At 43.6% G+C, this 23,202-nt stretch overlaps 1 protein-coding gene across 1 annotated transcript; it reads right to left on the bottom strand.

Moving 5' to 3' along the window:
• Nucleotides 1–1,408: 1,408 nt before the first annotated feature.
• LOC101481573 (N-alpha-acetyltransferase 15, NatA auxiliary subunit) lies at nucleotides 1,409–22,547 on the bottom strand. Its single transcript, XM_004538814.6, is given in 21 exon segments — nucleotides 1,409–1,893; nucleotides 1,896–1,983; nucleotides 2,406–2,503; nucleotides 3,184–3,327; nucleotides 3,470–3,568; nucleotides 3,660–3,768; nucleotides 3,857–4,050; nucleotides 4,147–4,360; nucleotides 4,476–4,604; nucleotides 5,104–5,256; nucleotides 5,352–5,521; nucleotides 5,637–5,709; nucleotides 6,046–6,152; nucleotides 6,602–6,697; nucleotides 6,798–6,917; nucleotides 7,304–7,457; nucleotides 8,990–9,124; nucleotides 9,771–9,928; nucleotides 11,849–11,953; nucleotides 12,044–12,128; nucleotides 22,295–22,547. Coding segments are annotated over 21 exon segments (2,769 nt in total). The 5' UTR covers nucleotides 22,349–22,547; the 3' UTR covers nucleotides 1,409–1,609.
• Nucleotides 22,548–23,202: the final 655 nt, after the last annotated feature.

Below are 23,202 nucleotides of genomic sequence, written 5' to 3'. Positions count from 1 at the left end.
AAGATCACCGACAGGAAACTCTTCCTACTCCGATTTGAAATGTTCCCACTCGTCTTTTTTTATTATTATTGGGATTTTTAACACTTGACACTATGAAGCACCATTTGAAAAATCATGAAAGCCATTTCATTTTATTTTATTGGTGAAACAGTCCTCCTGAAAATAATCACACAGAACAAAATTTTTTGCAGGCGTGTGGATTTTCCTCCAGCTCACACAAAACAGGTGCTGCACATTCTTGACGTTTGGTTACTAAGCCCGCGTCGGTGTCAGAGGGCTTCGTAACCCACTTCCACTCAAGGTTAGTTTGTTTGAAACAGCAGGTAAAACCTGGTCTTCGCGAAAGCTTTACCTAACCCCTGCAAAGAAAACACGGGCAGCTCAGGGAGGCTAACAAGCATTTTTTTCCTGTTGGTTTTAATACAAAAATCCAGAGATATCATACATCACCATCTCAGATTTCATCTTTCACATTAGAACCAAAATCAGAGGAAGAAGGGGAAGAAAAACAAGATGTGGGGGTGGTACAGAAGAAGTAAAACAGCTTCCAGATGTTTGTACGTTTACTCGCCTTTGTTCGTGTCTTACCATTTTGGCAAAGGGGGGGGGCAGTGGATGTTGACTTCAGACTTTCAAAGTTAGCAGAGAAGAAGATCCCTCTGAAAGCACTACAGGCTCATAAACGCCTTCACCGAAAGAGTCTCTGTACATCATGCAGATAAAACCATTTCTAAAGAGCAACAACACAAGTGACTCTGCCTCGTCTGGAAAGCACCCGGGGCCAAACTCCTGTTACTAAATGTGCTGCATAAATAAAAGTGACCGCCCGGAGGCTCCGTGTAACCGCTTCAACCAGATCCTGAAATGATTATCATCGGTAAGAGTGTCTGTGGTATTGCTTAGGTCTATCCATCTCTCTCAGAGCTATATAGAAAAGTTAAGAGTAGCTGTGTAGTTGAAACAGAACGCATCACACAATCTTTACAGTTTTTATTCTGTGCTACGAGGTGCTCCACGAGGACAGAGGGTTACGTGTTCCCATGTTGGACCTGGAACTGCGAGGGAAGCACTTTTTTTGGGGGGGGGGGGGGGGGGAAGCTGTTCGACGTGCGAGGCGGCTTTCTCTGGCGTTTTACTTGAGTGAGCGTCACAGCAGATACAGAAACACCTGTGGTCGTCCTCAGTGTCCGTTTCAGGTAACTCTTCCCGCTCGGCTTCCTGCGGACATGTCAGAGATCAGATCCGCTCCGCTCAGTCCCCCCCATCCCCCGCCCCTCACCGACAGCCGTGTCCCATATTCATTTAGATTAGCTTTTATTTTAAAATAAGAGGAGCAGAGTATGCAACGTGTTGGGAGTCACGCCCGAGTGGTTGGCGTTATTGTTATTAATCAGAGGAAAACCAGCGCTCAGTTTCTCCCGATTCTTTATTTTCATGTTCAGCATTGCCAGCTCTGTTTTAAAAAAGTAAAATGGACACTTATCTTCTTCTTCCCCTCCCTCCTCCTTCTGTTTCCAACAAATACACAACCGCACACATGCACGCACACAAACACGCCCTCCACACACACACGCACGCACGCACGCTCGCACACACAGAGTCCTGATTTTCACCCATGTGGGAGAGAGCCGAGCCGAGCCAGGTCAGAGCTGAGCTGAGCCTGAGGACGAAACACCCATTTTTCGCTTCCTGTGTCCGGCTCTACAAAAATGGCTGCCACAGGCGTACCACAAGGCTCCGTGCTCGGCCCAGTTCCTTTTCTCATCCGCTGCTGTACCGCCGTGCTCACATCTCGTTGGCTAGCTCCTCCGTTTCCGTGGAAACGTCTCCGTTGGCAATCTTGGTGTTCTCCTCGTATCCGGGGGGCATGAAAGCTAACGTGTAGGGATAAAGCTTGTGGCACTCGGCGCGGTACGACTCTGCGTGCTCCTTACAGTCGCCCAGGGCGCCGCTGCGAAGACAGTCGAGGATCTCCGTGCAGATCTGAAGACGAGAGGACAAAGGTTAAAAGAAGCTACGTTCAGGCAGGGAGGAGTGGACAGTTTATCACAGTCACAATCCCAACTCAAAAGGAACTGCTGTACTTCCTGATGTTATTGGTTACCACAGTTTTTGTCGCAACTTCTCGATTGCGGTCGGTCCTTTGACCAACTTTTTAGGAAAACCTGTCTGGCTGGTTTCACTTCACTGAAGAAACTCGTTTGTTCTGCTCCAGCCCTTTTTCAGGTTGATCCAAGAGAGATGGATACTCTCAGCATGTGAGCCATGAGGACCTGATAGACTAACTTTTATTCCACTTTTGATATTTGCACAACAGCAGAGACTCCAGTGTGTGTTTAGCATAAGAATAGTCGTAACTGTTTCTTTGCTTCCCTCCCGTCTTCTTACATGATGCCAATACGTACCTGTATGGTTCTGTTGTTCAGGGACTCATCCAGTGCACCGGCCAGTTCTGCTGCTTTCGTTTGCATCGAGGAGTCCAGATACACCATCATCTTCGCAGCTACGGGCGGGAGAGAGAAGGTGAGTCTGAGAGAAAGTGTGTTTTTAATAATTCTACATTTTAAGATCAATCCATCGCAGAAATATTTCTGCAGCGTGAGGCTGGTCCACAAACCTTTAAAAGGCATGTTCCAGGGGTAAGTCTCTGTTTTGGGTTTCATGTTAGGACCGAGGTTGGAGTCGGGAGTTTAGTAAGGTGATTAATATTAAGGTAAGAGGCAAGGGCATGCATGATGTGAATCAGTGCCTTCACTAAGGTAGAACAGGTTGGCCATCGTCTGTGCTTATCTATCAGTCTTTAGGTGCAAAGTTTCCACAAGGGGACCAATGAGACCAACGAGCAGCAACCCCCCCCCCCCAAACAAAAAAACAAAAAACAAAACAAAAACTGAAACCTGAAATGTCTGCTAGAGACCACCCAGCAGCTACAAAGCCCTGTGGACAGGGCTTGAAAAATTACATTTTAAGGGATCGTTGGGTGCAAAGATGAACTAAGAAGGGGGGGAAAACAAACAAACGGAGTGACATTCAAGCAAAAAACATTTGCAACAATGGAAGAAACGGCCCCCAGGTCATGTCAAATAACCTTAAATGTTTTCATGAGTACTGCTCTTCAGTGTCAATTGAACTGTTGTTGCATTAAGTACCAAAGTATTAGAAGTGAGGGTCAAAGAGACTTACCAGCCAGTCTGTGTGGTATGGAGCTGGAGTGCTTGGTGAGGTAGGCCTGGTTGAAGCTCTTAGCGTTGCTGTCTCCGAACAGCCGGGTGATCTCCTGCTTCAGCACCGTCCTGACCACCTCTGGAAGCTCCTTGCTCTCTGAAACTGCAAAGAGGGAACAGAGAAAAAGGATTATGTAAGGATGAGGTGGAGGCAGAGGAACGAGAAGAGCAACAGCATAGAGAGGCAATTAAAACCGAGCGCTTAGGAGCATGTGCTGGTAGTTAAATAATGAATCCTCTCATACCTCCTTTAAAGAAGCGTACGAGACACTGGTGCAGCCACGGATGGTCGGGGTCGATTGCCAAAGCTCTCTTCACTGACTGGAGCATCAACAGGTATTTTTCTGAAAGGAGAACACAGTAAACGTGTGAGGCAGAAATGGGGACGAAGACGGTACTGGCGGAGTAAAAAACACATAACATGTGCGCGCCAACCTTTCCTGAAGTAGATCTCAAAGGCCAGTAGGTGGGTGTCAATCTTGTCTTTGACCAGGTGCTTGAGAGGCGTCAGGAACTTGATGGCTTCTTCCAGTGGATTTTCTACCTGTAAAAGCAAATGTGCAAAACAAAGTAAAACTCGAGTCCTAAAAACTGATAACCAGACCTTAATACTTCACGTATCAGCCACTGACCTTCACCAGCTTGTCAGGAATGAGCTCTTCTTTGGGCCCTCCGATCTCCTCGTCGTCATCCTCCTTCTTCTTTTTCTGGTTCTTGAGTTGCTTCTCCTTCTCCGCGTTCTTCTTCTCTTCCTCCAGCTGGGCCTTCTTCTGGGCTCTTCGCTGCTTGTTCCTCAGCTTTTTCAGCTCTTTGTCCGATAGGTTTGCTAGAGAAATGAAGACAAAAAGGACGGTCAGTGAAGCCCTTCCCTTGATAAGAGCCTCGTTGACTCAGAGCTGGATCTTCACTGTGCGTCTCTCACCAGTGTCCGCCTGCAGCTCTTTGCTGTCATCCGTCAGCGGATTGTCGTGGAGGCTCAGGTAGATCTGGATGGCCGTGATTGCGGCCTTGTAGTAGAACGGGTGCATCCGGAGCACATCCTCCAGCTTCAGCAGGTCCACATATGAGCGTAGCGTCATCTTCCTCATGCAGTAAGTGTGGAAATCAAACTGATCGTCCGTGATCTCCACAAAATGCTGATGAGATTAAAGAGTAAAAAAGGAACAATTTTAACACCCAGAAAGACTTTGTGAGCAGTTAGGGAGCGTGTACTTTCACACCGAGTTTAAAATCCCGTCAGAAAAGCCTCACCCTCTCGATCTCGTGGCACTTCTTCAGGGCTTCTCCAAACTTGTTCATGGCTTTGTAGGCGAGCGCGCACTCAGTCTGGAACCACATACACTGCATCTCGTTCAGGTTCTCCACTGCTGATGCTCCCTCCTGCAGAAACATGAGACATATACACATGAGCACTGGCAGTCTGACCATTACTGTACGTGTTCCATGGGGATCCATTCTTAACTGAATGCTATTGATGAGGTGAACTAACAGTGTTGAACCTATAGTCTGCATTAAAACCAAAATCAAGAACATTAGAATAGCTAGAATCCTGCTAATGTAGGATTATTTTAAAGCCCACAATTCTGCGTGTGCTTGACTATGGAGATGTTTTTGTTTATGGCTCACCCTCCACTTTAAAACAATGTTGGGAAATAGGCCGCTGCGATTGATCACAGTCAATTACTTTGTCATTAATCACTAGAACTTGTACGAAAAGTGGGAATCTCTCTCTCCATCAGTCTATCAGAGATCTAAAGATAGAAAGTACTCATTATGATGAGTACTGATTGTACTCATCATCATTTGCCAACATTTTGTTTTGACATTTTTAAAAGTCTTCATCGGTTGGTCAGCTGTCACTTTGCACAATTTCTCTCACCCGGGTGAACTTGGAGCACATTTCCTCGGCCTCTTTGATCATGGTCGCCTTCAGCATGTACTTGGCACACTTGGAGTTGATGAATCTGTCAGCGGTGTCCAGAGCCTGGGCCTCATCCATCCACTGGGCAGCCTCTTTGATGTTGCCAGCATGCTGCAGGAGCGAAAAAGGTCAGTTGAGAACACCACCGCAGCAGAACTACGCGTCTAAAATAGTAAACAATCGTACAAATCAGACACGCGCGCCACCTTGTAAATCTTGGCTTTGATGAGGAAGAGCTCGATGAGCGTGGGCGTGCTCTCGATGGCCGTGTTGATATATTCTAGAGCCAGTGTCTGCTGGCCGATCATGTCATAGTGCTGTGCCAGGAAGTACTGCACCCAGAGCAACGTGGTTGGAGGCTCCTCCTTACCGTCATCTGGAACAGCAGACACTCGTTAGGGTTGGAACCAAACAACTGCAACAGCTACACAAAAACTTACAGCTGGTTTAACTTCGTCTGGTTTGTTAGGATGCTGAAATGTTTCTCTCACCGTTCTGGTTGAACATTCGGCAGCTTTTTAATGAGGTTTCATAGCCGACCACCAGTTCCTCTATAATTGCCACCTAAAAGGAAAGGAGGACAAAGTAAATATGAAGCGTGACGCAAAGGGGATTTTCAGAATCGTGCAGTTAATACAGTGACTTATTGTTCATAAATATTTTTTACAACGGTCGATGCTAATTTCATACGTTTTATACAGAGGATGAGCTGAAGGGCTTCACTGAGGCCCAGGATAAGATAATAAGGGATAATTTTTAACTCATGCAAAGCTATTCCAATTTTTTTATTTATTTATTTTAAATGTTGGAATGAGTTGGAATTGAGCCTCTTTAAGACTCTTTTGGTCCGAGGCTGTGACTGTGATTTAATTTTAGATCAGTCAGCAGGTGTGCCGTCACCTTTTCTTTGTCGTTGTACAGCGATTTGAGTGTGGTGAAGACGGGCGGGCAGCCTTTACTGAAGTTCATCCTCAGATACCTGTCCAGACACTCTCTGAACTTGTCACCTTCAGAGAAAAACAAAAAGACAAAGCAAAAGAAAATTAATCTTTACTCTGTAGTTTGATTGTTACTTTCATTGACTAATAATTTTGGCCAGTTTTCATTAACAAACTTTTTTCCCCCTGATGGAAAAAGCCGATAACTAAACAAAAACTAACATACAAGGACAAAAGCTATGATGAAATGTACTTACACTTTCATCACTAAAATGAGATGAAAATACGAAGCTTTGCAAACTATTTTGGAACAAAACAACCAACCTCTTTATATTTTAGTCACTGAATCAACTTCAGATTTAGTCTACGATAATCTTATGATACTTAGTCAACTAAATATAAACTAAAACTAAACTAATTACAGGCCTAAATTATGACTACAGCTAAAGGGTGTTTTAGAAATATAAGTGAACACTGGCTTTATTCTGTTTGATTTAGCGGAGAAATGAGCTGCATACCAGAAAGGAAGTTGAGGGGTAGGCGGCGAGGCACCAGCCCTTTGGGAAATTTCTCCCAGGCTTCTTCAAAGATTTTGTATCTCTCCTCTACAGTACCTGAAAATAAAATAAATAAAAATCCAGAGGAATTCAGGATTTAGCTTCACCACCGATTTGGATGTTTTGGAAGTCAGCGGTGACAAGACTCGTGTCATACTTGGTTTGAGGGCCTTCTCCAGGCCGTGATAATAGGACCAGTTCTCTGGGTTCCTCTCCAGCAGACGGCGGTAGACTTCTGTTGCTTCATCCAGACGCTCCAGCTTCAACAGTAACTCTCCTACAGAAACATGAGCGCAAACACTGTTAAATCGAGATTACAAGCCAAGAAAAATCATGGCTGCCAGCAAAAACAAAACAAAAAACCCAACAAACTTCTGCTCACAGGAGTGTCAGAGACGGAAAAATTAAATCAGCCTCAGAAAAGTTTTCTAGATGACTTATTGAAGCTTGTTTGCCTTTCTCTCCTGCAGCACCTGCATTATGCCAGATTACTGATGGCATCACTGCTCCCCCTAGTGGCAGCAGGTTTTATCACACCATTAACACCATTCCACCACTGTGAATGAAATGTGCTCTTTCAATAAAGTTTTGCTTGTTTGGTGTTACTTTGGTAAAGATGTTTGCACTTCCGAAGATTAACAGAGAGACTCCGCAGTCACCCACCTCGCGTCTCCTCCACTGCCAGTTTATCGCAGATCTGCTTCTCGTAGTTGGACAGATGCTCGAGGGCCTCCTTGTGCAAACCTGCTTCTCTCAGCACCTGGTTCTGGTAGAGCAGCAGCTCGCTGTACTCGTAGTCCACTTTGTCCGGAGACGTCTGAACAGACCAGAAAAAGAACAGACCACTCTGAGTGTCAGTAACATTTTGTACCAGGCACGCATGACTGAAAACCTCCAGGAGCCGCTGTGCTTTTCAGGAAACTCTGAATTATTCAGTGTGTGTGTGCACGGTCACACCAGCTCACTGTATTACACAGATGGCACAAAGACAGGAAGCAGGCTGGTCTTATCAGGAGCACGCCAGAGTGAAAGCGAGTGAGCTCTACTGCTGTTGTGACCAATGCAGAGACGACAGAAAAAACACCCACCGGCTGCAAAGCTACAAAGCGCTCACTGTAAATCAGCGAGTCAGACACCTACAGCGTCACGAATACGAGTAAGCCTGTTACTCATCAAAGCGTGGAGCAGTGCATGGTGCCTGTAGTACACAAAATAGTTCATAACCAAGCTTCTTTAGTGGCAGGGGTTCTCCCTTGCACAAACTTTCCATGCAGCAGGAGCTATTGGTCCACACTGGTGTGCGTCTGCATACCGCCCCTGCTGAGTAGAAACAAACACTGCAGGAATGTGGCCAACACAGAAACTATGGCGACGACTCCGGTGCAGTGCTTTAAAAAGCCAACAGGGTGTAGCCAAATCAGTGTGTGCTGATTGAATGACAGGAAGGTTCACCACAAAGGAGGAGAAAAAAAGTGCAAATGAGCAGCACAAACAGCAGCTGCAGTGAACAGCGTTAAAGTTCTTTGTCTTTGTGTTCTGTTTTCGCCGCAGCAGGTGGAAAGCTAAAGCATCAACAACGCCACAAGCAAATAAGATCAGCCCACACTCCGCCAGCAACTTTCAGCACAATCACAGGTTTTTAGACCGAAGGATTGTAAGGACCAGTTGGCTGTAACAGCTACTTGTACCCCTACTTTTAAGAATAGGTAAGATGGTCTCTATCAGTGAAAGTGCAACTTTTTAAAAAAAATTTTTTTTTTTAATTTTTTTTTTTTATTCCAGTCAAAGATATTTTTGGACAAAAAAATTAAGAGAAAAACTACAAATTTTGCTTAAGGTAAGCTGTTAAGATTTATCTTGGCTTCTTGGCCAGAGCTTGTACTGAAATCTAACGCACCGACTCCAGCTGTGGCAGCTCTGAAACACTCTCTAAAATAGGTGCCTGGTCTGTGTCTGCAGTACTGGCCTCTGCACAGCTGCAGAGTCTCGACTGAATAGTCTGTGTTTGTATCATTTACGCTGTATCCCACTGGCAGAAGGTGCTACTGATGTGAGCAAGTGGCCACTCTATTTAAAACTGCAACATCAGCGGCCTCCAGTGCATCCCCCTCAGCCTCCTAGCAGATTCACGTATGGTATGAATGTCAAAGTCCAAGGTGACTTCCTTCTCCAGTTCTTGCATTCACAATACTGTCAGAAAGTGTGACCTCTGACCTTGGCGCTGAGATCACTGAAATTCAAACTGAAATTCAGGCCAGCTGCACGACAGGGTGACAACAAAACTGACAACAACTGAAAGTCATCTCCTGGTTCGGGTAAGAGAAATGCGAAACTGTCGCTGTGTCTAACCTGTTGTGTTTTCCTGAATTCCTCAATGATCTTTGCTGCCATCTCATAGTCTTCCAGGAGGTGATAGGCGATGGCATAGCCGATCCAGGAGGCCCGCTGGGCTGGACGCAGCTGCAGCAGCTGGTACCGTGTCTCCTGGAGAAAGACAATGTGCCAGCATTGAGTTCATTTGATATCAGGTGGAAAAATTCTACGTTCCCTATAAGCCCACATTATCTCAAACGTGAGGCAGTGCTGGGAAGATAAACAAAGAGAAAGTGATTGTGCTGACTCATGGTAGTGACACCAGGATGTTGCTAGCTGGCTCAGGGAGAACTAAAATTAACACCTAATACACTCCGAGTGGGAGCCCCTCCCTGTCCTCTCATCCATATTTTTTAATCCTTTCAGCCAGACTTTCCTCTTGCCATTTCATACCTCTCACTATAAAAGCATCTAAATCCCAGGAGAGCTGTTCTACATTGTGAAGACTGACTGCAACCTGATATCTGGATGCTGATTCGCCCAGTCCTCTCTAATTCAGAGCCATACTGCGTCCTGGACGAGGCAGGGCGACAGATGGAAGTGTGTGCTTCCCTTCAGGAAAGTTCTTTCCCCACTAACTGAGGACTGTTTTTGTTTTCCTTTATAAAAAGTTTACTGATTTTTTTAAAACATGCCTCTGCCAACAGGATTTATCTCCTGTGGCCAAACGTTTCATCAAAACCTCCCAGCTTTTGATTAAGAACATGCAACATCTCTCAATTACTACTTAAAGAGACACAATCCCCCTCTGACTCACCCTGTAGCCCTCCAGGTCCCTCATCTGGATCTGCAGCAGGGACAGGTCTCGGAGGATCTGCAGGTTGTCCTTGTCCCACTTGAGAGCGTTGCGGTAACACTTGATGGCCTCATCGTACTTCTTGTCCGAGCGCTGGAGTAAACCGTACACATGCCAGCCTGGTACGCAAGGCCAGTTAAGGAAGATGCACAATTTGTATGATGCTATCAAATGAAGTACAGAAAAGGGGAGAGGGGTTCAATGAGCCTCTTCTCTTGTGGTTGAACTGAAGTGATGTGATCTTTTAAGAAGCTGCTTTCAGAGCGAAAGGATCTCAGAAGTGCTCACTTCTCAGGAACGAGGCACCTTCCTGCATTTTCTGTTATATGAACTCTGAAGCCTTGTAATAGCTAAACACTAGTTATGCATCATGTGGTCTTTCCTTTACTTGCAGCCCTGTGTCATCCTCTTCATTGTGTTGCTGCGTGGTGGGAGCCATTGTGATGCCACCATGTTTCATTTCGTATGATTCATTTAAAACCTTCACTGATGATTTCTGTGTCCTTGTTTTGTTCCATCAGAATATCCACATTTACAAGTATGTTGACACGATAGTGAAAGTAGACTTTGTACGAGTAATTACATGTATATCAGTTTAAAATCAACAGGGAGACTAAATGAGACGTGTTTGGTTGTGTTTATAGATGTTGCTCAAATGTAAAAATAAAAACTTTGTCCCCAGTTTGAAGCACCTTCGACATACAAGCACTTCTGGCTTAAACTGTGAAGAGTAATTGTTATTCTCACGCCATTTGTCATCAAACTTGCTTCTTACCCTTTCCGTAGTCCAACAGCCGCACTGCTGGGCCAACATGGACCTCGCATAAGATAAAGTGCATCTTATTAAACTTCTGTTATCTTTAACCAATTTTCCCCACAAAAATTTAAGTGTGAGGATTTAATAAAACAGGCTGCACTGAATGATCTACATTGAGACACACAGCAAAATTATATTTAAGCTACTTTAATACTTTTAGTTTAGAAAAACAACTTTAAAAGCTGTGTTTTTAATGGGTGCTTCTGGTGCTGTATTCATGTGTCCCAACAATCCACGAACATTAGGAGCTGGACCAGTAACTGTAACCTACACTCAAAGGTCTCTGAATACTGGGACATTTCCTATCCTTCTGCAGGAGCTAAAAAAAGATCCTTAAATAGAGTTGTAACAATTATGGCTTCTACAGTTCCTCCTGCGCAAACAAAGGGGGGGGGGGGGAGGAGGCTATTACCTCCAACAGTAGCTAACTATGAAGCTGTTCATGCTGTTCAAAAATCATCTCAACGCTGTGTTCAACATGGGTCGAACACAAAGTAAAAACTACTAGCACTAGCTGCTGTGCTGCCAAGTCCAAATCCTGTGTAAACAGTGTTTTGATGAAGTTTTTATCTGGCACCACAGAAACTAAAGCAGGGAGAGGCAAATCTAAAAGGCTAGTAAGAGATAAATCCATAAAACAGGATACTGTTTCTGAGGCTGTTCAGGCTTCATCTCCAATGTGGCTGAACATGATTATTCTAAAAACTGATTAATGACAAAGCAATGATCTAAATGAACTACCAATCATAATTATGAGCTTATGCAACGCATAACTCCGTGATTTAAAATCCTGATGTGTTGCAAAGCCTCAGCTATTTTAAAAGAACACACTTTTTTTTTTTTTGCATACGTGCACCAAAGTACGCCCTCTGAGGGACGGAAACATGCCCTGGATACTGACTTACTGTGGAAGCTAAAGAGATAGCAGTGTATCTGCAGAGAGCTGCTCTGTCTTGACTTTAGGCAGGGTTTAGGTTCAGATAGACCTCATCCACCAGCAACGTGCACAGACTTCACTCTCTGCAAGAGAATCACAGAGAGAATGTGCTGACAGTGCTCCACCGAGAGCAGAGCTCTTCTACACAATGTGAGGCACCTGAAGGTCCTTTTAGCATCACACACACACACACACACACACACACACACACACACACACACACACCTAATAGTTCAAAGCGACAGCTGCTTAACCCAGAGGATGCAGTGCTGTCTATAAGGATACAGACATGGCTCTTGAGGTCATTGCGCAGGCCTCTCCTCACCAGGTCGTATGCCTCCTCCTTCTTCCCCAAACAGTTCAGGGTCAAGCCCTTCATTGCCAGGGTCTCTGCAGCAAGAAAAGGATGCAGTAGATGGTGAAAAATACATTTAAGAGAAAAAGAAAAATTCTCCATACAGCTACATTTTTGCTGCTTACCTCCATGCTCAGCAAACTTGGGGTTGGACAGGATTTGTTTGCAGAACTTGAGCCCATTTCTGTATTGTTTGTGTTCGTAACATCGCTGCGAGAGGAAGGACAGAGAAATCGCTTTAGGCCAAAGTGACTTTTAAACAGGTCAGCGGGTCAAGCCCGTGTTCTGGGTCTCTGCTCGTTCTTCTTTTGCATCTATTTACTACCAACTGCCTTCATCCAGGAAATGGATTTTTCAACATTGCTAAGACACGTTCAGTTTTATTAAAGTATAATAACACATTTTTTTCCAAAGTCTGCAAGTAATCAGTGTCGCCCAAAATAATCGTGATTAAGATTCTTGGACCCAATCATATGCACGTTCCTTTTTCCCCCTAAACAGAAACTTCTGGCGCCGTCCCCAAAGCCGTTTTAATCAACGCCAAAGAAAAATCATGAGAATTTTGAGTAATTTAAAATGCAAATGTCCTTAATCACAGACAGCGATTGAACATGCAGCACATAAACATGAAGTATAGTGTCCAACTTCCAGCACTCAACTCTCCTCTTATCTACAGCTGCTATATTTTACACACACGCCGGCTCAGCTGGCTAAGCTGCAGTGTTTTAGACTTTTATCGCCCGCAGTCCGAACGCTCGTCAGGAAACGCCGTCAGTTACAGCCCAGATTCTCCCGGTGGCTTTATCAGTAGTACATTGCAGGCCTGCCGATACTCGTGACATGTGCCTTTGCGTTGTTCAAGCACCGGTGCAGGTCCGTATCACCCATTCCAGGTATCAGAGAAAACAAACAGTCCCCACAACAACAGGAAAACCAGTATGCCTTTCTAGCCCACAGCAAAACTTCTCTCCTGTTTTCTTTGCACGTATTTTAATTCAGCTAATTTAAAAAAAGAAAAAGAAAAAAAAAGCCGTTGTAAAGGCTATTACAACTAAAGTAAACCAGTCTTTACTTCAAAGACATTGTTAGCCTGCTTCTCTTCGCTGATAAAGTCCACACAATAAAACTGTCTGAGTTTGACTATAAGCACAAGTTAAATGACCAATCGGAGAGAAAGTTTGAAGTCACATGAGGCTAAAGCTTCTATTTAGTGGGTATACTGATGGTCTTTTATTATTTAAAAAAAAAGAAGAAAAAAAAAAGCCAACCTTCTGGAAATAGAAAACGGGGGCCAAAAACATAGCTGCTGCAGCACTATTCAGTACAAAGATTATATCATAGCATGCAAACTTCAAAAGGACGGTTCACCAGTTGCCATACATTTAATAATTCCTTTCAGATAAGAAAAATCAACAAGGACTCTAAAAAAAAATTTACTTTTTAATTCACAAATCCAACTGTACAGCTGTTTATCTTTACCCTGTAACACCTGTTTAATACTGACAGCGATGCTTTCAGTGCTTTATAATGTAGGAATTGACTTTAATCAGTTGAATAATAGTGATAAATAACACAAGCTCATCGCAGTCCAATTTGCATTTACTGCCATCTACTACATACAGTGGGGCAAAAAAAGTATTTAGTCAGCCACCGATTGTGCAAGTTCCCCCACCTAAAATGATGACAGAGGTCAGTAATTTGCACCAGAGGTACACTTCAACTGTGAGAGACAGAATGTGAGAAAAAAAAAAATCCATGAATCCACATGGTAGGATTTGTAAAGAATTTATTCGTAAATCAGGGTGGCAAATAAGTATTTGGTCACCTCAAACATGGAAAATCTCTGGCTCTCACAGACCTGTAACGTCTTCTGTAAGAAGCTTTTCTGTCCCCCACTCGTTACCTGTATGAATGGCACCTGTTTGAACTCATCATCTGTATAAAAGACACCTGTCCACAGCCTCAAACAGTCAGACTCCAAACTCCGCCATGGCCAAGACCAAAGAGCTTTCGAAGGACACCAGGAAAAGTATTGTAGACCTGCACCAGACTGGGAAGAGTGAATCTACAATAGGCAAGCAGCTTGGTGTGAAGAAATCAACTGTGGGAGCAATCATCAGAAAATGGAAGACATACAAGACCACTGATAATCTCCCTCGATCTGGGGCTCCACGCAAGATCTCATCCCGTGGGGTCAAAATGATCATGAGAACGGTGAGCAAAGATCCCAGAACCACACGGGGGGACCTGGTGAATGACCTGCAGAGAGCTGGGACCAAAGTAACAAAGGTCACCATCAGTAACACACTACAACGGCAGGGAATCAAATCCCGCAGTGCCAGACGTGTTCCGCTGCTGAAGCCAGTGCATGTCCAGGCCCGTCTGAAGTTTGCCAGAGAGCACATGGATGATACAGCAGAGGATTGGGAGAATGTCATGTGGTCAGATGAAACCAAAGTAGAACTTTTTGGTATAAACTCAACTCGTCGTGTTTGGAGGAAGAAGAATACTGAGTTGCATCCCAAGAACACCATACCTACTGTGAAGCATGGGGGTGGAAACATCATGCTATGGGGCTGTTTTTCTGCCAAGGGGACAGGACGACTGATCCGTGTTAAGGACAGAATGAATGGGGCCATGTATCGTGAGATTTTGAGCCAAAACCTCCTTCCATCAGTGAGAACTTTGAAGATGAAACGCGGCTGGGTCTTCCAACATGACAATGATCCAAAACACACCGCCCGGGCAACAAAGGAGTGGCTCCGTAAGAAGCATTTGAAAGTCCTGGAGTGGCCTAGCCAGTCTCCAGACCTCAACCCCATAGAAAATCTGTGGCGGGAGTTGAAAGTCCGTGTTGCTCGGCGACAGCCCCAAAACATCACTGCTCTCGAGAAGATCTGCATGGAGGAATGGGCCAAAATACCAGCTACTGTGTGTGCAAACCTGGTAAAGACCTATAGTAAACGTTTGACCTCTGTTATTGCCAACAAGGGTTATGTTACAAAGTATTGAGTTGTATTTTTGTTATTGACCAAATACTTATTTTCCACCCTGATTTACCAATAAATTCTTTACAAATCCTACCATGTGGATTCATGGATTTTTCTTTCACATTCTGTCTCTCACAGTTGAAGTGTACCTCTGGTGCAAATTACTGACCTCTGTCATCATTTTAGGTGGGGGAACTTGCACAATCGGTGGCTGACTAAATACTTTTTTGCCCCACTGTACTACCCGTCTGAGCCAGGAAAAGCCTGAAAAGATACAAACGTGTGGTCATGCTGCTCAGTGGAACTGCGCATTTAAACACCTTGATCAACAGATTTTTGGTCAGTCAACACTTAAAAGTTGTAGTCATAAACTACCACAGTCTCCCTGTATTACTGCAGCGAAACATATCAGACATAGTTCTGAGCATCTACGATTTCCTTCCAAAAATATTAAAAACTAGCTACGCTGGTTCTACATTTCCAATAAGCAAGCAGATGCTCATTCAGCAATAAACCCCCTCTGTTTTTAAGCTGGTGGTCAGAGGAGACTGTGTGTTTGTGAGGGAGGCAGGAAGAGTTAAGCTGGCAGATGGCATTGCGTTGTACCACCAGCAGCTCCACCAACAGTGAAAAAAAACAAAACAAAACCCCAGAGATGACGTCAACATCACATATGGGTGCCAAGGTTGGTTACGAAATTAAGCAATCCACTGTTGAACTATGGGGACAGTTACGCCACCAGCTGAGATGTGGAGCTGGAGGACAGAAAGAAAGAGGCTCAGGTCCTGCCTGCGGCTGGAGTGTAAGGCTCCATCTTCTTATTGTACTCTGGAACAAAAGAATAGCTGTTCATGGCTGTAAGACAGTCTTCAAGGTAATCCTGCATAAATATGAGTTCAGGTTTGTTTTCATTAAGGTATACTGAGACCATGTAAATGAGCCCATATATGGCAGCGTGCTTGTTGTGGATCTGTATGCATTACTTACTCTTCGTGCTGGAAGTGGAAATTAAATAAACCACCTGATGTCTCGCTACTCTCTTCACCCGTGTCCAGATGTGCACATATGCAGCTCCACTTTTTTGTCTGTGCTGCCACACAAAGGACACAAACTGTGTTCAAGGTTACAGAATGTCATGCATCTGTCCTGATGCATGCTCAATCACTCAGGTAAGGAAATCCCAAAAGTTGATTCTGTTCATCTGGACGTAGCAGAGGGAGAAACGTGTCATTACTCATCCAAGTGACTCTTCAGTCTCCGCTGACTGCAGGTTTCCTCAACCTAATAAACGGTACATTTGCATAATGAGTGAAACTAGGCCTCCTTGACTCCGCGCTCAAACCAATGTTCCTCCCTGTCCAGGATGTGCACATCCTCATCATTGAAAGAGTGTCCACTGGCCTGTAGGTGTAAATAGACTGCAGAGTCCTGGCCTGACGAGGTAGCTCTTCTGTGTTGTGCCATCGGCTTAGCCAGAGGTTGTTTGGTTTCGCTGATGTATAAATCACGGCACTTAACAGCTTTTACTATATTACTCTTTTTGTGTTAAGGGACCCGATACTTTTGGTGGACCAATTTTGGTGCACCGCGTTTTTGGGTTTGAAAGCCACAGAGACTGTGTTTAGAGAAAATGCGTCTCAGCTGTTCCAATACTCCTGACACATTCAGAGGGTTTTCCTTTAGGCACCAGTTGTCCTTTTTCTCTCCTGGAGCTTTCTTTAGGTGCCTCCATGTAGTGCACCTCTGTGGCACCTCATAGCCCAGTGCTAAACACATTGTCAGTCCTTTGTTTAATAAATCCATTTAAAGAACATGCAGCAGGCCCAATTACTGAGCTCGCTGCCTGTGAGTAACTTTGTTCTTTAACAATCTGTTTATTCACTGCAATGATCAACGTGATGATTACCCAACATCCCTCTCTTGATTTAAGATAAAGGCACAGGGGACTTTAAATGAACATGATATGAAATGCTCGTGCTTCCACTGGCACTCAAAGTTGAAATTCTGTTGACTTTCGTTGTCCGAGCACAGGATCCGAAATTCAGTTTGCCAATACATGACACAACCCTACTTAAAATGAACAGTAAGCGAGAGCACTGAAGCCTGAAACACACCCGTGTGGATCCTGCCTTCATTTGTTTTACTGCACTTTTATTTAAGGATCAACAGTGCACCATCCCTCATTATCAGGTCATGTAAAAGAGGCAGATCTGGTCTGCAGTCTGAGTTCTGAATGACCGCTTTCCTGCCACAACACGTGTACAATGCAAAAACCTGAAGCCAAGCTTCATTTAATTCAATATTCTAACATATGTTGTGTTTTTACTGCAAGTCTAAATGAGATGCTAAATATTGTCTCGTCAATTACCAATAATCAGCAACACTGGTTTAATTGTAGAACAACAAATCCAAATGACAGCGTCTTGTGCTCTACATTGTCATTTCATAAGAGCTAACTGTCCCTCTAGGAATATTTCCCAAAGTTTCCTCCAAGTGAAACTGGAGTGGAAGTTATGATTTCTCTTCCCTGGAAACCCAAAAGAGAAGGAAGAGGCATGTAACACAAGCCAGAGTGAAGAACACAATGTTTGGTATGTATTTAGAGAAATAATATCAAGAATGCATTAGGTCAATGCCAGACTCAAGTGGGTATTAATCAATGAGCAGTGCACACCGGTAAAAAGTAAAGTACACTGAGTCACTGTTAAACTGTGTCTGCTGGTTCTCAGTCCTTTCTATATAAAACTACATTTTAAATGATTCATTTTTAAATAATTATGATCCGTTGACACAGACAATAAGTAATCAGTCCTCTGAGATAATACTGTGTGTGCTTCATATAAATTTAGAAGCATTAAGACCATCAGCTGTGCTATCAAGAATACTCTCTGCCACCACCAGAGAAGTCAGTCTCAGCTCTAAGCTGCACAGATCGCTGCAAGAAGTCCCCAGTACCAATGCTAGATTTCGATTAGACATTTCAATGCATAGTTTGATTATTTCAGATCAAAATCATGGTGGAATGGAGGACGTGAAAATGAAAGCCCAACTCACAGGAGTTCATGTCAGTAGTGACTTCTCACTCAGTGCTGGGGTGTGAACTCACTTTATCATCACAGACAGAGCCCTCAGAAAAAACACCAATCATTAGTAATCCCGCTAAAACGTAATCTTTCCTTTAAACTCAAAATATTACCTATAATAAAGCCAAAGAGGCTTAGACAAAGTTTAAAGTTCAACAGTTGGTTGAACTCCATGTTGCTCACAAACAACTTATTAATTTAGCCTGATGTAATTAGTGAAAAATTAGAGGATGATATCAGCTGAACAGCTGAAACAACTTGCCTGGCTCTTTACTTTCTTCATGCTCTAATTGTTCAGTCTTTTTTTTTTTAAATACATGTGAAATGTCTCCCAGGTTTTTACTCAGCTCTTCACCACACACAGCCATGTCTTTCACAAATGCCCGGTGGAGATATACAAACGTCTCTGCTCCAATTTCAAATCAAATCAACAGACATAAACGCCCTCCTTCTGTTTTCGCTCGTTTAAAGATGATGGATGAAGCTGGTCACCACACACTTTTATTTCATATAGGGCAAAGATTTGAGGGAGATTTTACTATGAATTAGAGCGATATGACCAAAAATATTTATCACCATATACATTTGAAAATTTGCGATAACGATATAACTGACGATATAATTGACACTAGACAAAATACTTTACAACTCCACAACTTTATTAGTGCCAAATTAGTGTATTTTCACTTAAACAAGCAGCTGTTTTCTATGTGCATTAAAGCTATATAAAAATTTAACAGTGCAAACGCAAATTCGTTGCTGACAGTTTAACCAAAAGGCATTTCCAGTGGAAATTGGCCGACATATCCTCAGCATAACCATGTATAATAACCGCAAAACTTAAAGAGGTTATACACACACAATATGGTAATATTATGTTGAAGCACAGTACGTATCACTCCGCGAGGATCCTGCCTACGATAGCCGTAATGCTCTGACAATCCATCAAGCGGTGCGGGTTCCTAGCTTAGCAAAGTCGTACTAAAGCATTTGACAAATTCTCGAGCGCCGTGTACATAAAATCGTTTCGAGGTCAGTAAACACAACCAGAATTCATACATAAGGCACACGGGATTATAAGGGGCACTGTCGATTTTCAGAAAAATCAAAGGATTGATTTTAAGTGTGCCGTATTTTCCAAAAAAACATGGTAATAACGACGGCCCGCTAGCATGCGCTACCAAAAATAGTGCTTTGTTGCGTTTCTGACGGACGAAAGTTAAACCAGTTCCACACCACTGAAGTTGCAGCATTTTTACAAACCAATTCTGGTTCATCCGTTTCATTTAACGATCGTTTTCGCCCTTGTCATTCTCCGCCATGCTTTTTCCGCCATGTGCGTATGAAAACAAAGGCACTGCGCATGCGCGCTTTACCCATATTCTATCGCGATATTTCATTTTCTTATCGTTGCCCAACATTATACCGGTATTACCGTGAACGGTATGATATGGCCCAGCCCTACTATGAATCTTACAGACCAATATAAACGTAATGAATTAATGGGGCATTAATCTAAATATATACTTGATTTGTGACCTACATATCATGTAATTGGAGGACAGAGCAAGAAGAGCTGTAAGAGCATCTCCCCTTAGTTTGACAACCCTAGAAACCCTTTTATCCACATGTCTCGTGGCTGAATGCATCACAGAACAACACACACAGCAGTTTATGGACCTGAAAAGTGCAGATAAGTTATAACAGCATAGATAGTACAACAAATACATGTGCTTGCCGCTGCTTTTTTTCTCCTTCCTGTGATGCACTTGTTAGATGGATTGCACTGCCCTGCAAATTCAAAAGCATTAACAGGACAGCTGATGAAAACCACCATTACATTAAGATTACCGGTACAGGGCCCACTGTTAGGTGAGGCAGGAGGAGAGCAGCGTGTTTGTGAATCCTGAAACCACAAAATGGAAACGTATCCACCTCAACTGTCAATCAAAAGCAGACGACTGCCAACTTCCAATAATGCACTTGGGAATTCACTCTGGGAAAGCAATAATAAAGAGAGGTGTGGTCTGCTCCTGGCTATAGCCAGAGGGGGACAAAGCTTGCATCACATCTCTGCGGCAGGAAGAGTAATAATAGTAATTTCATTTTCTACAACTCCACCAAATGATTTCAAAGTCCTTGTTAACTCTGAAAAAGACGTAAAGTTCACCTGGTTCTATTATAGAGTTTTTGTTAAAATGACGTTCGCAGTATGTGAAATGTTTACAGAGATTGTACAAAATTAAAGACCACTCAAACTGAAAAGCAATTCAGGACTGCACAAAGTATAACAAGAATGTTTCTACTTGTTATGTGATGACGTAACTGCTGTTGCTAAATCAAGCTTCTACTGTGCTGGATGAGGCTCTTACTGTCTCGCTATCTCTCTTTTAAAATCAGGCTGAGCTCCTCGTTTTAGGCCTCTTCTGCCTTTTATTAGCATCATTTAAAAAGCAAACATTTGAACATTTCAGAATAGAATCAATGTTGGACCAACTAAGACTTCCGTTGGGGAGCAGGACTTTTTCATAGCAAGTTATCCAGATCACACAATATCAATGACTGAACCTCGTCTGGCGGATGGGATCATCTCACCAAACTTCAGTCTCTTGGCTGAAGTTTGGTCAGTTTCAGTCTTAAATTAAATCCAAGTGTTATAGCGGAGCTATGCATTCTTTTCTTCTGCAAATAATTAAGTCAGAACATTGTATTTAACCTAAACACAATCCTCTTTTTATGGAGGTCAGAGTGTTAAAGACGCACTGATATTTTTATTGGAGAAGAAAGAAACCGGATTGTCTGTAACTCTCTGCAGTGCCTGAGTGTTTGTTTTCTTTTGGGTAATGAAGGTGAATTTGGACCTGGCTCATGACATCAAAGTTAACAAGCAAACACTGAGTCTGTTGGTGGAAGATTTTCTGTTAACTATTTCCTACCTTAAGAAAGATCCAAGTATTTATACTACTAGTTACCTAAATTAAGAGTTTTTGCACAACTTCTACATTTTTTTTAAAATATGGAAAGTATGTAATGTCAACCGATTATCACCAGTTCCATGAAAGGCTAAACTCCCACTGAGGAATGCAACACGTACAGCCACTAACGTCTCAAGTTCAGGTGCAAGTCCCACAGGTTTGTTTTCTGTGCCAGAGCTATAGGGACTGCCAATACTCAGATAAAGAGCCGCTAAGTCCCAGCTGAGCCCCTGCCTTTTAAAACAATGATGTTTATCAGATCCAGTTTGTGATGCTGAAGTGCTCACTGCCCACAAGTCCCCACAGTTCCTGGAAAGTGCGTTGCTAGATGCCCATGCAGCACTGTTTAGTGGTACACACCGCCAAGCACCAGGCATGGTGGCGGGGGGGGGGGGACTAGTTTGGCATGCAGCGCACAGAAAGTTAACCGCACTTCCTGAAAAATACTGTGACAAGCCTTAACTCACACTTGTTCAGCTACACGTGTGGCCCACGTAAAACTGCCCGCAGATAGGACATGAACAACCCAGCAACACGGGAGAAAGGGAGGGATGGATCAGTAGCTCAGCAGGCCTGGGGCGGCTACAGATTTGCTGACACGGCCACACCGGTACTCCCCGGACTTCCAGTGGCTTTCACACATCATACACATCTACGTCGGCCTATGCGAGCCTCTAAGGTTCATCATGACGGAGCCTGCAGGCCCCCACAACTCAGAGAGTGCTACTGACATTTGTTTAGTGCCTCACATACCAAGATATCTAGCTCGGTAGAGTTAGCCGATTAAGTAACGCCAGGTGGCCTGCAAGCACGTTACTTTGTCAGATGGCACACATCTGACCAACTAAACACAATCCGGCTAAGAAGACAGCAGCTATGCACGCAGCCAGGAACTAAAATGCCACAACATTCACAAAACTGAGTGAGAAGCTAAGTAAGTGCAAGCTAATTCAGCAGCACACACGGCTAACGGGCTAGCTGCCGCTGAAAGGAGCATTAACGTGCTTTTCCCAGTGCTAAGGCCTGTCGCAAATGAACCACAAATACCGACAATTTAATCCAAAATCCAAATGTTTGTAGTGCAATTTAACCACACTGGAAGCATATATCGGAATAACATCAAAGTCATGAACAACCATTCTGGCTTTGTACCGCAGTGACAGCGCACATCAGGGGCCGGGCTAGCCGAGCTAACCCCATTCAATGATGCCATTTTGCTAACAGGCTAAGCGCTACCAGCCGGAGAGCTCCGGTAAGAGCCGGACTGCCGCCAACAGAGCTCCAAACTCGGCGGCCGTCGCTGTGCAGCACCTTAAAAACCAACTCACCAGGATCCTCTTGAAGAGAGCGTTCTCTTTCGGCGGTAAAGTAACTGTCGGCATGGTTGCAGGTGAGATCAGTTTCCCCCCTCGACCTCAGCACATGTAGCTAAAGTTAGCCCGGGTAGTCAAGACGAGTTGAGTGATTGTTTTTTAGCCCTGGCTCGCCCGCTTCGGCCGCTCCGCTCGATTGCTCCGTTTTCTCTTTTCACTCACTTCCTCCTCACATTGACGGAAGCTCCGACAGCTTCCAAAATGGCGGGGAAAGAGAGTTCAGGTGGACTGATCATGACATATTTGAGATAAATAAAATGAAAAGTGTCGTTTAAGTATCCTTTAATGCATAAGCCAGATAACAGTACTTGGGCCATTCTACAGCTTCACGTAAAGTGAAAAATACCGCTGAGCACCTTATTATAAAGAAGAATTAAGAAAGATAAAGGACAAGGGAATAAAATAATAAGATAGGACAAATATTTAAATCTATAAACAGAGCTGCTTGTGAGATGTAGTGCAATGGCCAACAGAGATGGGCAGTAAAGCGTTACTGTAATCCGATTACTTTTTTCAGGTAATGAGTAAAGTAAGGGATTACTATTGCGAAAACGGTAATTAGATTACCGTTACTTTCCCGTAGGAACGCTGGGTTACTAAAACCGTGATTTTTTTTTTTTTTTTTTTTTTTGCAAGAATGTCTCATGACCGTGAAGTAAGCCAGTGCAATGTTCGTGACAACAGCTGTGTGCTGTGTCAACAATGGATAATATATTAAGTGCGGGAGAGAGTATGAGCATGCTGTGTTTCTGCTGTGTTTCACTTGCATCTATTTGAAAGAGTGAGTGTAAACACAAAAAAATATTTTATTTTATGTGCTGGAATGTGCAGAAAATAGGTTTAAATGTTAAACAAATTTCTTC

The sequence above is a fragment of the Maylandia zebra genome, linkage group LG6 (genome assembly GCF_041146795.1).
Source record: "Maylandia zebra isolate NMK-2024a linkage group LG6, Mzebra_GT3a, whole genome shotgun sequence".
In the NCBI taxonomy this organism is placed as follows: Eukaryota; Metazoa; Chordata; class Actinopteri; order Cichliformes; family Cichlidae; genus Maylandia; species Maylandia zebra.
Note: the sequence above shows the minus strand (reverse complement) of the source record. Positions and strands in the feature narration are given on the sequence as shown.